At 35.0% G+C, this 16,850-nt stretch overlaps 1 protein-coding gene across 1 annotated transcript in view; it reads left to right on the plus strand.

Annotated features, from left to right (window-relative positions):
• Positions 1-16,850, plus strand: part of TBK1 (TANK binding kinase 1) — a 40,133-nt gene that overhangs the window by 11,252 nt on the left and 12,031 nt on the right. Inside the window, exons 5-11 of the mRNA XM_060025157.1 lie at positions 1,458-1,639; positions 6,051-6,211; positions 9,113-9,223; positions 12,599-12,778; positions 14,567-14,763; positions 15,626-15,684; positions 16,081-16,172. Coding sequence (XP_059881140.1) covers positions 1,458-1,639; positions 6,051-6,211; positions 9,113-9,223; positions 12,599-12,778; positions 14,567-14,763; positions 15,626-15,684; positions 16,081-16,172 — 982 coding nt within the window. The remainder of the gene's footprint in view (positions 1-1,457; positions 1,640-6,050; positions 6,212-9,112; positions 9,224-12,598; positions 12,779-14,566; positions 14,764-15,625; positions 15,685-16,080; positions 16,173-16,850) is intronic.

Below are 16,850 nucleotides of genomic sequence, written 5' to 3' on the forward strand. Positions count from 1 at the left end.
CACACAAAAACTTGTACCAGTATTTATAATAACCAAAAAAAAAAGGAAGTAGCCCAGTATCCATCAACTGATGAATAGGTAAACAAAATGTGGTATATCCATACAATGGAATATTATTTGTTCATTACAAGAGTGAAGTAGTGATACATGCTATAATATGGATATAACCTGAAAAATGCTTAGTGAAAAATGCCAGACACAAAAGGCCACAATATTTGTATGATTCCGTTTACGTGAAATGTCCGGAATAGGCAGATCCATAGAGAGAGAAAGCAGAGTAACGGTCAGGGCCTTGAGGGGAGGGTGGAGTCGAGGAGTGACTGCTAATAGACATGGGGTTCTTTTTGGCGTAATGGAAGTGTTCTGAAATTGGTGGTGACGGTTGTACACGCTGTGACTCTTAACTACTTTAAAAAATTTTTATGGTAGTTATGGGAGTTCTATGGTATGTAAATTTTATCTCAACAAAGCTGTTATTAAAAAATATATGGCAACCAAAGGGAATAATATCTTCTTGGAAAGAAATGAATCAATATTCGAAGAATAGGAAAAGCCCAGTGATAAAGTATGAGGTTAGTGGGAATTCTTGAACTTGACACTGGAAGCAGTAGAGACTACTTAGGTGAGGGTAAAATGAAAAAGAAGCAATATATGCTACAGCCTAGTAAATCAAATAGAAGTTATAGATGATTGATGCCTTCCTAAGTATACTGGTAGTTCTGAGCTTTCGTAATTGATTGTTGATACCCCTAAACTTATTTTTATATGTCATACTTGGACATTCATCTGTCAGCTGTCAAACAAATGTTTCAGACTATCACTCTGTGACATTGCATGTCAGTTAGCCCAAACAGCTTAATTTCAGCAGTTTTGCCACCTTTGTCCTTAAAAAAAAAAAAAAAGAAAGAAAAGAAAATGGCATTTTTAGAAGAGCACTAAGCATATGAGAAATATATTTTTGTGGAAACAAGTCTGACACTTTGCCTCCTTCTATTACTTTTTTTTTTACTATGTTATGTATTGAGTCCAGTTTACTCTTTTGTGGAATTTTTTTCCCAAGGTAAAAATGTAAAATTGTGGTGAAAGATTATCTTTCTTGGGAATCTTCATTCTTAAGTTTAAGCAGATGGCCCACAGGTGTATAACCAAAAGTAATTCTGGAGGTCATAGGCTTAAGACTGTTGTGTTCCATTTTCTTGATAGTGTTTAAGAGAGATTGGACTCTTCCTTAGACCATATTGGTCCTTACCATTCTAAAACTCCTCATTACTCAAACATGGAGTACAAAATATAAGTATAATCTGTTACTTCTTTGATTAAAATGACTTTGGACCAACTTATGTAAAAACTTACACTGAGTGAAAATGAATTAATGTTAATTAGTGAGTCTGATGCACACATACATATGCATAGATACCTACATTATGATTTCCTGTGTTTTATATTTATTGTTGAAGTGGGTGGAATGAATCATCTCCGAGAAAATGGCATAGTTCACCGTGATATTAAGCCAGGAAATATCATGCGTGTAATAGGGGAAGACGGACAGTCTGTGTACAAACTCACAGATTTTGGTGCAGCTAGAGAATTAGAAGATGATGAGCAGTTTGTTTCTCTGTATGGCACAGAAGAATATTTGGTAAGTCATGTATCACTAATAATTTTATTTAAAGAAGTTGGATATATTGTAAATATGGATAATTGGTCAACCAGTTCACTATGAAATGTCAACTTTTATGGCAAAAATTAAATTTTCTATTCTAATGAATATGGTTTGTAATGAGGTATTAAATATCGGTTTCTCGGGGGTTATTTCTGTTAAAAATTCTTACAAGTTTTATAATAATCTTAAATAATTTTACTAATGTTATTCATCTATATTAAAAGAAAGAACTGTCTGTACACTCCAGAAACATCTAACTAGTAAAGGCTTCCTTATTTGGAACAGAGCAGTTAATACATTACAAGCTTGTTATAGTACTCTTCCCTGTAGAGGAAACTTCATTATAATTCTGAAGCAGAAGATTCTCTTCAGGGAGGTTGGTTATTGAAAGACGAAAAGAATAGTTGTTAGAAACACACATAAAATTGAATGCCTCTAAAAGATCTAATTTGAAATGCTAGAAAACTAGAAAAGCTCTGTGGTTGAAACAGATTATGTAGATGTGTTTGTGTGAAGTTAGTAAACATTTGAAACACTTAAGAAAAGACACTGAAAAATAAGTATATTTAACTTGTAATCAGGAAGTTTATAATATACAGCTATCACTAATTGCTCATGGCTCTGGGTTTTGTTTTAAAAGTCTTAGAATCTGTGACTTTTTTTCCAACTGGATTCTGCCATTGTAATCTTATAACATGAATAAAGTCTACCTGGCCCCATAGCTTTATTCAGATTATACTAAGTCTGGCATGAATTAAGATGTCTTGTTCTATCAATATATCTCCCCAAATTAATCTATTATATTTTGATAGTCTTTATTAAGAATACCTAAAAATGGATTACATTCATCCAACAGTTATTTAGGTACCAGGCACTGTTCTAGGAACTGGGACTTCTGCGATGAACCAAATGTACATGATTTCTGCTCTTATGGAACCCACAATCTAGTGAGGACAACAGACAAGTAAATAAGATAAATTCAGATAATTAAAGCGTTGGAAAGACAATATTAGGTAATAAAATAGTGACTAGCAGGAGGAAGATAGCTGGGGGAAGCCTCCTTTCAGTCCTAAGTGAACTGACACTTAAATGATAAAAAGAAGCAAGCCATGCAGAGATTTGGGGGAAAAGCATTACAAGCAACTGCAAAGGCCTAGAAATAAGAATGACCTTGGATGTTTGAGAAACAGGGAGGATGACAGAATAGCTGCAATTTAGTGAGTGAAGAGGCAGGTGGTAGGAGTTGGAATTGGAGAAGTAAGCAGAAGGCAGCCGGAGCATACAGGCTAGTGGTTTCTACCGTGTATGATCGCCCCCTTTTTATAATAAATGTTTTACAATGTTCTTTTCAGTATCTTAAAAAGAAATTCTTAGATAATATAATCACCTGCATATCTAATTAAAAGAATAGCATAGTATCTTAATAATAATATAAAGGAAAATATAATAAAAATCATAGATAGTTAATATGTAAAAGTTTAGGAACACCTTCACTGGCAGAAAACGTAAGTAATCAGACGCTTTCACCTGTATGTAATAACACCTCCAGTGCACGTGCAGTGATAACTTGTATGTTGTATTGGTGAGTCACATATCACAGGTGTTGTGTTGTCACTGACATGATTTTCCAAAGCAGTGAATAATTCTTGATAAAGTTTCTAACTAAACAAAGTAGATTTACATGTACTGCATTCCTGTAGCTGCAAAAATATGTTGTTTACTTTATGTACAAAAATACATTGTTTATATATAAAACAAACTGAGATCATTATAAACCTCTTTCCTGCACAAATATCTGGCAAGATATTCAAAAGTCATGCAGGATGTCAGAAGCTTATTTTTCAGAACTGTTTCATATTTGACAGGATGTCTCTCATCTCTGGTCTCTGCCCACTAAATACCAGTAGCCCTTCCCAGTTACTGTGATAACCAAAAAAACCAAACCGCAGTACAGTACTAGCGTTCATGAGGTTGATCCCTATTACCAACTGTCAGTCTTTCACATACTCTCCTAGGACCACAGGTTAGCTTTTGCCTCTAACAGACTTTTAAAATGGAAAGAACGAAACATTTAAACATTATTTAAATTATTAAATAAATTTACTCCAAGTCCATGCTGTTCTCTTGGCTAAAATTTTACTCGGATCTGTTTTTCCTATTTCAGATTATGCCCAGCCCTGTTTTCTAATACAGTACACCACAGTTATAAAATGAGACACATAATGGCCTGAAGCTCAGCAATCTAGAAATATTTATGTATTTAAATGAAAACTTTTCTCATTTTGGAATTCCCAGACCAGATGTTGAATCTTCTCCTTTTTGTGTGTTAAAGACCAAAGGAAACACCAGCATTTTTTCTTCTGCCATTTTTAATATGATGGCTATCTTAATAATATCTGAGAACTTGCAGTAGGTTTGTCCTTATGCTCCTATCTCAGATGCAGACGCCCAGGCCCAGTAATACTGATCCCTACACAAGTACAAGTAGCACATTTGAGACAGTGCCACTGGGCACAGATACGTCAGACCAGCATGTGTCAGGCCACAATCAGTCCGTCACTGCCCAGGGAAGGCCTTCCAGCTGTACCAATTAGGCAGTGTATTATTGTACCGTTTGAGGAGGTCCCCCTTTGTCTCCTTCTAGAATCGCTGTATCTCCTCTTCCCAGGTTGGCGGCCTCATGTTCCAGAAGATATCAGGCATGTCCAGGTACTCTTGGCCTCTTCACAGCACCTTGATACACTAAGTACTGGCTGCTGGGTCAAAGGTCTGGCCAGCGCTTCTTTGGCCAGTAGTTGCTTTAGGTGCTCTGCCACAGAACCAGCAAGACCACTCAGCCCCCATGTGTCTGGTAGGCATGTTGGGACACTCACTTAAGCTCCTCATGCTTATCACCTCTTCTGATTTCTCATTAAAATGTATTTCCCAAAAGAGTCCCACCCATCCCCCCAAAAAATAATAATCCAGGGCTTGTGACCCTTTGAGAGTCAGATTCATAAACTGCATCATTTAGAAACACCCTCCCATCACTGTTATCTGCATGGGTTCCCAGTCCCTTGGGTCACTGCCAAATACCACAACGTCGTAAGGCATTGTTTTCGTTTGGCATCATTTGGGAGATGACTCTACTTTGATCGAGAGTACACTCTTGTAGCTTTATCTTCGAAAAATCTTTTAAGTTCCAGCGCATAACTAACATAAAGACAAATGTCACGAGGCTAAGCATGTATGACCTCTGGTTGTCCTCTGCAGAGCTTAATGTCCATCACAGTCTCTGTCTGGATCTGTAAGCTCCTAAGCCATGCCCTATAAGTTCCACCTGTTCTCCACAACTGTATCATAGTGTATTCTGTGCTTAAGGATGTGTGTTTAACATCAGACCAGCTACTTGTCTCAGTTGCTGTATCCCCCAGTGTACCTAGTCAGGCTAGTCCTCCGAATTAATTCTAGAAAATTAAATTTTCATCTCAGAGCCTATATGACTTGCTCAGCTGGATTGCGTGTGAGAGGTGAGGGAGAGGAGTCAAGGCTGCCTGATATGTTTTGGGTATGAGCGACTGGGTAGATGATGGTACCATTTACTTAAAGGATAAAGATTAGAAGGAAACAGGTTTGAGTCAGAAGACCAAGGATCTATTTTGGATACCTTAAATTTAAGCTACCTTTTAGACATTCAAGAAAACAGTAGGATATATGAATCCAGAGCCCAGGACAAGAGATAGTTTGGGGAGTTAAAGGATATAGGTAATATTTAATGCCATAGGCTTGAATGGGAGATGAGGAAATAAGGCAGTTGTAAGTGTGGACAGCTATTTTGAGTTTTGCTATGGAGGGAAGCAGAGATTTGGGTGATAGCTACAAGGGGATGTAGGGTCTATTTACGGTTTTTTTTTTTTAAATGGGAGATATTAAAGCATGTGTGTACGCTGAAAGGAATGATCCATACAAAGGGAAATTGATGCATACAATAAAAGTGGTAGTTACAGGAATTGATTTCTAGAATTGGTGAGATGATATGATGGGCCCCACAACACAGATGGAAAAGTTAGCCTTTGATAGGAGCAGTTCCATTATAACTGGAAAGTAGGCTTAGCTCTGGACACAGATTCAGGTAGGTTGGTATTTGGTAACAGACATAAGGGAGAGTTGATCTCTGATTTCTTCCATTTCCTCGTTGAATTATGAAGTGAGGTCATGAAAATTGAGGGTCGAAGGAGACGGTGTTGGAGGTTTGAGGAGAACGGGCAAGATGTGAAATAGCCTCTTCAGATTGGGAAAGTGAAATAATTAGGAAAATATAATAGAATTTCCAGGCATCATTGAATACCCATTTTTGTGTAATGTATTATAGAACACAAGTTAGTAGCTTTTTCTTTTCTTTTTAAAGCATCCTGATATGTATGAGAGAGCAGTGCTGAGAAAAGATCATCAGAAGAAATATGGAGCGACTGTTGATCTTTGGAGCATTGGAGTAACATTTTACCATGCAGCTACTGGATCACTGCCATTTAGACCGTTTGAAGGGCCGCGTAGGAATAAGGAAGTGATGTAAGTGGTTTCTCCATCTAAAATTAGAAATAATTTTTTAAATGTATCTCTATCTTATTTTGTTTCATCATGTTAGAGGGGTACGCTACTGAAAATTGATCTAGCCATCATTTCTGATATTTTAAGCTATTTGGTTTTTTAATAAGAATGCAGCCTTATCAGAGTGTATAGGCATACTGTTTCATACCATGTTTAACTATCTTATGTACAAAGCATAAATGGCATCCAGTCTTTGATCCATATTAAAAATATACTGCTTTCTGGAGTTTATTTCAGTGCACTGTATATTTAGTTTTCTGTGTCCTTATCAGGTTTTTTCCTCCATGTAACCAAAAAAAAAAATAGAACTTCTGTGGAGTACTAGAACCATTACTGGATCAAAAAGAAATACAGGGGCTTCCCTGGTGGCGTAGTGGTTGGGAGTCCACCTGCCGATGCGGGGAACGTGGGTTCGTGCCCCGGTCCTGGGGGTCCCGCATGCCCGCGGAGCGGCTGGGCCCGTGGGCCATGGCCACTGGGCCTGCGCGTCCGGAGCCTGTGCTCCGCGGCGGGAGGGGACGCAGCAGTGAGGGGCCCGCATACCGCAAAAAAAAAAAAAAAAAAAATACGGTTCTTACCCTGAACTGACCTGATTTCTTTAACCATTTCAAAAATAACGTTTAATGTAATATTACATTTTTTTCGTGTTGCAGTTTCAGTCCAAAGCCTGAATGCATTTTACTAGTACATTATACGTTTATGTACTGACATAATTATTAGGAAATAATTACTGTGTACAGAGTCACTACTGTAAACCAAATAATGGAAGAAAAGAGGGATGGATTTTTAGATGTGAAATCTATTATAAAATTCATCCATACATTGGCCACACTTTTTATGTTAAAAGAAATTAGTGAATGACCTTGCCTTATGAGAAACAGCCAACCTATGTACACATAAAACTATGAGGTTATGATTGTTTGGTTTAGTGAAGTAACTCATTTGACAGCCTAACATGTTCAACCATTCTTTTAGATCTTAACATTTCTCTCAGAACTTTATATATATGTTTGACCCTGCCCTTTATAAGCAAACATGATAAAGTAATAATCACAACTGTAAATATACAATCTTTTATCTAATCTCATCTCAGAAAATTAGTAGAAGCATATTTTCTCTTTTGTTTGCGGAAGTAAACCAGTTCAACTGCTAACGATGACTTTTGCTAAAACCTGGGTATCTAAATGTTTTCCAGCAAGGACAGTGTACAAATTCATGGGAAGAAGTTATCCATTACTGTACTGATGATTTTGGTATAGCATCATCTTGAGACTGCTTTACAGCAGTGTCCTTTTTATAAAATCTCCTCATTAATGAAGGCTAAGAGTCAATTTCTGTTTTTCCTCATTAAACATAAAGTGTGTCCAACAATTAATCATGTTTTTATTGTCATAGGTGTTTTAAAACAGTATCAGCATGTCTTGCTCCCCTAAAAATAGATTAAATAAAAGTGTGATGCTCCCTAGTAAAGGAAACATGACTTATAAGCAACTAGGAATACCTGATGATTTTATCTGACCACCATGTGGGCAGATAATACCATTAGAAGAATTTTTTTCTTTATTTGCACAGAAACTCAACTGTTTATGAATACTGATGCTAATGATTGTTCAGAAGCGCTTAAAGAAGTAATAATGACTGTTTTACTTTACTATTGAGTGATGTATTCATCTCACATTATAGCCATGATGATCCCTCAGCATCTCATTTACATGTTAATAAATGTATTTGTATATGGATCTTAACAAAATTAGTTAAGTTTTTTTCAAGAATTTATAAGCGTTACCTTGATTAAGAATTGTCATTCATTCTATTCACTTCTCTTTTCTTGCATTAATCTCACATATCTCTGCTTATTTCTCCACAATCAGATGGTTCTCACATGAATGCAACTTATTTTTCACATTAATTTCCATCTTCTCTGAAAAATCTCTTAAGGCAGAAATCCTGGCTGCCTCTACTGAAGAAGCAGCAAGCGGTCCAAATCAGTTGTACTGGTTTCTTCTGCTCTTTTAAAGAATATATTAATTTGCTCAGAGCACATTTATGTAGACATTAAACAAACCAAAAAAATTATGCCAGAAATAATATTTATAAACTTATGTAAGATTCTGCTGTGTTATGATTTACATTTTCATCTGGAAGGCATGAACCTTGTTTTCCTCTCCTACTTTATGGTTTTGTTTTGGAAAGTGCTGACACCTGAAAGGCTGCCTTGCCTCTATCATTATTAGTATTCTCTAGCTTCCCATCCATCTCTTTCTTTAAGTCGTCTTTATTTTTGTCACCTTCCTCGAGAAGCAGATTAAGTTTTGACTTTTAATTTTGGTACACACATCTATTCCTATATGTGTATATATGTTTTCAATATGCAAAAATTTTCTGTTACTGTGCTATGTGTAGTTTTATCTTTTTTTTTTTTAAAGAAAGCTATTGTTCATTCTCCAGTAATTTCATGGTCCAGTTGACTGTGCCTTTGGATAATCTGGGTAAGAGGGATTAGATGCTTTTTTTATGGTCTAGAGATATTCTGTAACATAACTTTTTTTGTGTTTGCTCAATTTTTTCAGATGGAAAAATTAATATTTTTGTTGTGAACATCAAGATGCTGTTTTATGGCACTGTGAGAACCCAAATGAAAATTAATTATGGCATAAGTAAAGTAATCGTACAGCCACTATTCCACTTCAGTCAGTCAGATTCAAAGTATTTTGATTGTTTTATGGATCCTGTGAACATCAATCACAAAGTTTCGTCTAGTAGATAATTGTAGGTGCAACTGAGGAAATATTTTTGCAAAGCCCATTGATAGGCTATGCAGTAACAAACTACTTATTTTAATCTGCTTTTATTCCCCCCAAGGTATAAAATAATTACTGGAAAGCCTTCTGGTGCAATATCTGGAGTACAGAAAGCAGAAAATGGACCAATTGACTGGAGTGGAGACATGCCCGTTTCTTGTAGTCTTTCTCGGTAAGTATAGTGTACCCAGTTCTCTTCTGCACTTTGGTGTTTGGAATCTTTGTTGACTAAAGTCACAAATACTTAAGCGTAGTTTTGTTTTGTTTTGTTTAATGTTTCAGTAGATATTATTAAACCATATGCCTTGATTCGTGATTTTCATCTTTGGCAATATAAAGATCGATTTGGGTCTATGTAAATAATTTTGCCAGATCTCTTTTAGGACATAGAGTGTACATACATCTTTGAGATTGCTAATCACTGGTCTTGGAATTGTGTGCTATGTGGGGATCCAGCTAAGGACCTTGGTATCTCTTGTGCTGACCTTCATAATGACATAGCACAAATAGTGGCACAGATAGGAATAACTAGAGTTCTAAAAAACAAACACTCAAGAAGTTTGATATTTTCCTCATTTTCAAAAAGTAATCATATTGTTCAAAAGGTGAGAAATAACAGTTTTCGGGACTTCCCTAGCGGCACAGTGGTTAAGAATCCACCTACCAATGCAGGGGACACGGGTTTGAGCCCTGGTCTGGGAAGATCCCACATGCTGCGGAGCAACTAAGCCCATGCACCACAACTACTGAAGCCCGCGCACCTAGAGCCAGCCCATGCTCCACAACAAGAGAAGCCACCGCAATGAGAAGCCCATGCACTGCAACGAAGAGTAGCCCCCACGAGCCGCAGTTAGAGAAAGCCCGCACACAGCAACAAAGACCCAACGCAGCCATAAATTAATTGATTAATTAATTAAATTTTTAAAAAAGAAAGAAAAACAGTTTTCTACTACTTTTTCCAGCATTTCAAATGTTCATATAGGTCTTACTTATTATGGCAGCCAGAACTCAAATTATATATGAATCCTGTTATCACAAAGAGAGATTTAAGGTAAAAGAAATTAAAAGTAGAGGGTAAATTTTTTTTCTGTTGCTATATCTTTTTTTTTTTGAAGTATATTTGATTTACAAAGTTGTGTTAATTTGAGAGTAAATTATTAGATTTTACCCTAGAAATAAAACCAAGACACTCATCAATATTTAGAATTTGTAATTACTGAATTAACTTCTATTTTTCCTGAGTGTAGGAATTGTATAATCCACAAGTGAACACACACAGGTTATGATTTACTGGCTTAATGCCTTTTATAATCTGTGGGTGCTCTTTGTATTACTTTCAACATATAAGTAAATAAATATATTTATTCAGAATATTTATTTAAACTATATATATATCACAAGCTAATAAAATATGTCCTATTATTTTATATATTGCTGTGAAAACTCATTTAAACTGGTAGTTCCAGTGCTGAAATCATTTTTGAAAACCACTACCCTGACAGTTTCATTTTTCTGTGTTACTTAAAGAAAAGTCTCCAGGGCTTCCCTGGTGGCGCTGTGGTTAAGAATCTGCCTGCCAATGTAGGGGACACTTCGATCCCTGGTCCTGGAAGATCCCACATGCCACGGAACAACTAAGCCCGTACACTTCCAACTACTGAACCTGTGCTCTAGAGCCCACGAGTCACAACTACTGAAGCCCAAACGCCTAGACCCCGTGCTCCACAACAAGCAAAACCACTGCAATGAGAAGCCCACACAGCTGCAACAAATAGTAGCCCCGGCTTGCCATGACTAGCGAAAGCCTGTGCGCAGCAAAGAAGACCCAGTGCAGCCAAAAATAAATAAAATAAATTAAAAAAAAAAAAGTCTCCAAAATAAAATTGTGTCATGCAACTAGAATTATCAAGAGAAGGTCGCTTTATTGGAGAGCAGAAATTTAATATTATAATAGTGATCTGTGTTAAATTTTGATTTGGAAAATACTCATTTTGGAGATCTCAGGCAAAACTGATAACATTTAAAGGGGTCAGGAAATGAGCACCTGCTGTTTAATAACTATATTGCTGACACGCAGACTCAATAATTTGACAATCTGAACTATATATTGCATATTTCAGGAGGGTAACAGGCCTTATTTATCTAATTATTCTTTAGTACACCAAGTTATAAATTTTTTGATAAAAATTGCTCAGGTATCAGAAAGTATATTATATGATTTTTTTTTAATAGTAAGGACTTTAAGTACTACCAATCAGCAATAAAATCAACTACCAAAAATGTAACAACCACAGAAAAAAGATAACCATCCTCTTTCTTGTATGTATTAATTAGTCAAGACTGGATAGCCAATGAGAAAAACCTAACCCAGTTCGTTAAAGTGAAACAAGATTTAAGTGAAAAATAGATAGACATTATAATTCAAAGTTCACATGTGTATGTAACTCAGAGCCCAGTGGAATCCTCAGATTCAGACTGTCATCAAGACTTGGTCTCTTCAAATCATTCAGTTCTGCTTTTCTCTGATTTCTGTTTACTTTCAGCCAGGCTCTTTCCTGGCAGCCACAAGATGGCTGCTGGCATTCCCAGATTCACATTCTCACAGCTTTGGAAGCTCAGTGGAAAGACAGACTTTCTTTCTCGATAGTTTAGCAAAGAGTTCTGGGTTGATTCTTATTTAACAACTTACATGCTACCACCTGGCCACTTCTGACCAATCATAATCACCAAACCTGACTGTCATGCCCATCTATGCACAGGGAGTAGAGTTAGAGAGTAGAGAGGTGTGGATTCTCTTACAAAATGAGGGAGAATAGATACTTATTAGGCAAAAATTTTAATGTCCACTGCATACCTTAAAAACTGTTAACAGGCATGGAATTATTCCAGTGTCTGTCGTGTAGTCAAGAATATATTTTTAAGACTACTTGAAATTCCATAATTGAGTCTATTTAAGCAGATTTTAAAATTCAGTGAAAGCATGAGAAAGAATAAAGGTCCTTCCATTCTTTTTTTTTAATGTTTAAGTTTATTAGTCAAAGATTATTCCTAGTTGAATTGGCATTCATTGATTGCTAAATGATTATAGTAATTTTCCTTTCTAAAGAAGTGTACTACAAAAGGCATATGAATTCAACATAAAAAATTACGTATTGGAGTGACGTATTAAAAGGACATTAATGACCCTGAAATTAAACCATTATCTTATCCTCATGACCACAGGGTTCCAATCAACTTATCTCACCTGGATAGCATGTATATACAATGTTAGAATATGTTTGGAAAAGTGAGGAAACTTGGGAAGGAGAGAATCAAAGAAAATAATCTGTAAAAGCTAACATAAAAATGCCGTAACCCCTGGTTCATTGACAGGCAATATTAAATCAAGGTTACCTGGCTTTCTGAAAAGTTGGCAGATTTTTTACAATTTTAAATTAATCTAATCTAATAATAGTTCCTTTGATTTGTTGGTAAATATTATGATTTTGTACCTAGACAGAATATAACACATTCACTCTTCATGTAACTTTTTTCAATACTATTTTAGGGGTCTTCAAGTTCTACTTACCCCTGTTCTTGCAAACATCCTTGAGGCAGATCAGGAAAAGTGTTGGGGTTTTGACCAGTTTTTTGCAGAAACAAGTGATATACTTCACCGGATGATAATTCATGTTTTTTCGCTACAACAAATGACAGCTCATAAAATTTATATTCATAGCTATAATACGTAAGTACCTCTTTATATTTTTTTCCTGTACTGTAATGTCTTGTTATATAATAATTACGTATCTTCATAAATCAGGAGAGGAAGTAGAAAGGATGTCCCAGCTTCACCAGAGGTGCCCACTTTCTGCTTAGAAAACGTTTGAGTGCTGAGTAAATTCCTTTTCACTTATCTTTGGAGTAAAAGGATTAGTTTTCTAATTTTCTAAAATTTACAGGTAAATTAGCTTGTTCTTACATTGCAAGTTTTACAGGACTATTTTCCTTTCTGTGCTTTCTCTTAAATTACATAATCACATAACTACAAATAGCATTTACTAGTAAATGGGCCATGTTTTATTAAGAATATTGTCTTGTCACTTAAAAAATATTAAAGTGTAAGTCTTGAAGATAGTTAGTGTAGTTATTATTTGCATATGTGGCATAAAGCCCTTATTGAGTACTAGGAAAATAACCATTTGTTTTATTTTAAAAAAACACATTACACCCATGTGATAAAAATCTACCCATGTGATAAAACTACATAACTAAATCATACACATCCTTACATGTGGAACTAGGGAAATCTGAATAAAATAGGTGGATTATACCAGTGTCGAGATCCTGATTGTAATATTGTACTATACTTATGCAAGATGTTACCATTGGGGGAAACTGAGTAAAAGGTATATAGTGTCTCTCCATATAATTTCTTTCAACTGCACATGAATCTACAAAGATCTCAAAAAAAATGTTTTTTAAAATGAAAGGGAAAAAAACATTACACCCTTTCTATATGCCTTAATTGCTGTTTGACAAGACTCAGCAGTTTTGATGCCTCATAAAACTCAAAAAGAGACTTTCACTGATAATTTATTAAGGAATAAAATCAATTAGATGGAATAATACTTTAGACATTTTTGTCTAATCTATATCTAACAATATTATAAACATTAAATATAATGTAAATATAATGAATAAAATAATATTCATATAACGTTGGTTAAAATATATTATTCATTTTTATTTTGGTGCTTAATAGCCTGAATAGATATGTACCATAGGTGTTGGCCACTATTTCATCTTAAGAGTGCATGAACATAAAAAGCCCACCCAAGCCTGAGCCAAAAATCACAGCAGAGGCTTTTTGAAAGTGGCTTTTTTTTTGTTTGGAATCACAACATTGCTGCTGGAATGTTTATTTGATTTCATGAATCTGTTTAGGGAGAATCTACCTTTTTCCCCAAAACATCATTTTGAAAATGCCTGATTTTATTAATTCATTTAACAAACATTACATAGTCATGTTGTAAGTATTGTTCTCAGTTCTTTATATATTTAAATCATTTAGTCCTCACAGCAATTCTGTGAGGTGGAGACTGTTATTCCCATTTTATAGATGAAGAACCTCAGCACAGAGGAGTTAAGTAACTGAAGGTAATACAACAATTAAGTGGTAAGTGGAAGAACTGGAATTTGAATCCAGCTGTTCTGATTCCAGAGTCTGTGCCCTTAAACTCTCTGCCATATTGGCTCCCTGTTATTAAATATTAAAACTCCTGTGTATTGCACATATCCAATATAGGTATCAAACATAAAAATATTTTAGAATTGATTGCTGTATAGGCAGATTATGTGGAATTTTCAATTTAATAGACTTTATGGTATCCACATCAACAGAGCAGCATTTCTGTGGACTGGTCATGATCTAAAGTATCACTGAGAAATAGATGTTGTGGCCCTCGTTAAAAAAAATTTTTTTACCTCTTTTTTTATCCCAATTATGTTGTCCTTTTGGATTTTTCTCACACAGTGCTACTGTATTTCATGAACTGGTGTATAAACAAACCAAAATTATTTCTTCAAATCAAGAACTTATATATGAAGGACGACGTTTAGTTCTAGAACCTGGAAGACTGGCACAACATTTCCCTAAAACTGCTGATGAAAATCCCATCTTTGTAGTAAGCCGGGAACCTCTGAGTACAATAGGATTGATATATGAAAAAAGTAAGTTGGGATTTTTCTTATTGTTCTTACTAGCCATTTAAAAAAAAAAAACCCTGAGAATTCCCTGGCGGTACAGTGGGTAGGATTCCACACTCTCACTGCTGAGGGCCCAGGTTCAATCCCTGGTCAGGGAACTAAGATCCCACAAGCCATGCGGCACGGCCAAAAGAAAAAAGAAAAAAAAAACTATAAAAATGATTGTCATCTTCATAAAGTCGACTGATGATGACATTAATGTAGAACTTTTATAAATATTAAAATTTTGTAAGTTAATTAGAGTAGTAGTAAAATTTAAAACCCTGTGTGCAACAAAATTTGACGTTAAATATTTTGTTTATAAAATGGTAAAAATAGTTTGTCATATATGTTTTATTGTAGCTCTCTGCTTTTACTATTTTACTAACACTCAAAATAACCTTTTGTATCATAAATCTCAGCAAATATTTATTGTTTCCAGGGTGAATAGGACACTTTTCCAGGCTTTGAAGTTTAAGAAAAATTAGATCTGCATTTTGGAATCTTTTAAATGATTAATTCTAGTGGTGAAAAAAAATTACCTGGATTTTTATATTTCTGTTTAGATCTTGGGATTTGATTTAGATTTAAAGGAAAGCATTGAGCTTGTTATGTTGGAATATATTTAAGAAAAAGAAATGAAACTCCTTAGAAATAGTGCAGGAAATTTGTTAAGGAATGAGCATTTTGTTCAAGTGGTTTTCTTTAACCAGGAAAAGAACATTAAAGAGTTTTACCACTAACATTTAATTTAGAGGTAATTTAGAGGTTAATGTTTAATTTGGAGGTTGATGTATGAAGGATGAAATAATTCATAATTTTTTATTTCTGATTTTAATTATTTCAGTTTCCCTCCCTAAAGTACATCCACGTTATGATTTAGATGGGGATGCCAGCATGGCTAAGGTTCGTATTTAATTAAATGACTGTATAAACATCTGAATTAAAATTATCTTATTAATAGTGGAAGCAATAAAAAGTGTATCTTTATATACACCTATGTAATTTAGGAAATTACTCATTTAGATTGTTACCCATGACAAATTTTTGTGTTCTTTCTTCTTCGTATCCTTTCTTGAACTCATAGGAAAATTTTCTCCATTGAGACAGTGCATTTTTACCATCATTATGTTTATTTAAAATTTTTATTGCAGTTATATCTGTCCTTAGCTTTTAGAAATTAGTAGCTTACTGTGTTTTTAATGATAAAAACACAAAAGCTTGAAAATTTTTATGTGAAAGTTTTTCTTACCCTGTACCACAGTTCGCACCAAATATTGCCACTTTGTATTTCTTCATTAGGCAGTAACAGGAGTTGTGTGTTATGCCTGTAGAATTGCCAGTACCTTGCTGCTTTATCAGGAATTAATGCGAAAGGGGATACGATGGTTGATGTAAGTAATGGATTGAAATTTGAAAATTGATCTTCGCATAGGCCTCATTAAATACCTGGTAATCATCCCATCATTGATGCTTTACCTCTTCAGACTAGGTAGGGTCACGTGTATGATTTTTATTATAATACATTTGTTTCACAGTTTACAAAACATTTAGCAGCTGTTTTTTTTTTTTTTTTTTCCATTTGATTCCTACAAAAATCTTATGAGACAGATAGGAACAAATAGTATCTGAATTTTAAAATTAAGAAAAAAAAATGAGAAAAATATAGGATTTCCCGGGTTGTCCAGTGGTTAGCACTCGGCGCTTTCACTGACGTGGCCCCAAGAAACGTTTTGTGGATGAATATATGATATGTCATCTTTCCATCTGATAGAAATGGAGAATGAATAGTCTCTTAAGAATCGTGCCTCTAGTTCTATACAACGTCATTTGAAGTGTTTCAGTTTTATACACACATAATAATGGACTCAACAGTGCCCTTAGGCTTTAATGCTTGTGACAGTTTACGTTTACCCACCTCACACCTGTCCTTCCGTTCTCGAAAAAACAGATATGAAGCATTTCATCATTCTTGTTCTTCTGCTGCTGTTTCTGAGAAGAAAAAAGTATAAGGCTCTTTTTTTTCCTGTCACCTTTATGTTAAACCCATAAATTTATGCTTATAATTTTTT

This window comes from Delphinus delphis, chromosome 11 (assembly GCF_949987515.2).
Source record: "Delphinus delphis chromosome 11, mDelDel1.2, whole genome shotgun sequence".
NCBI lineage: Eukaryota > Metazoa > Chordata > Mammalia > Artiodactyla > Delphinidae > Delphinus > Delphinus delphis.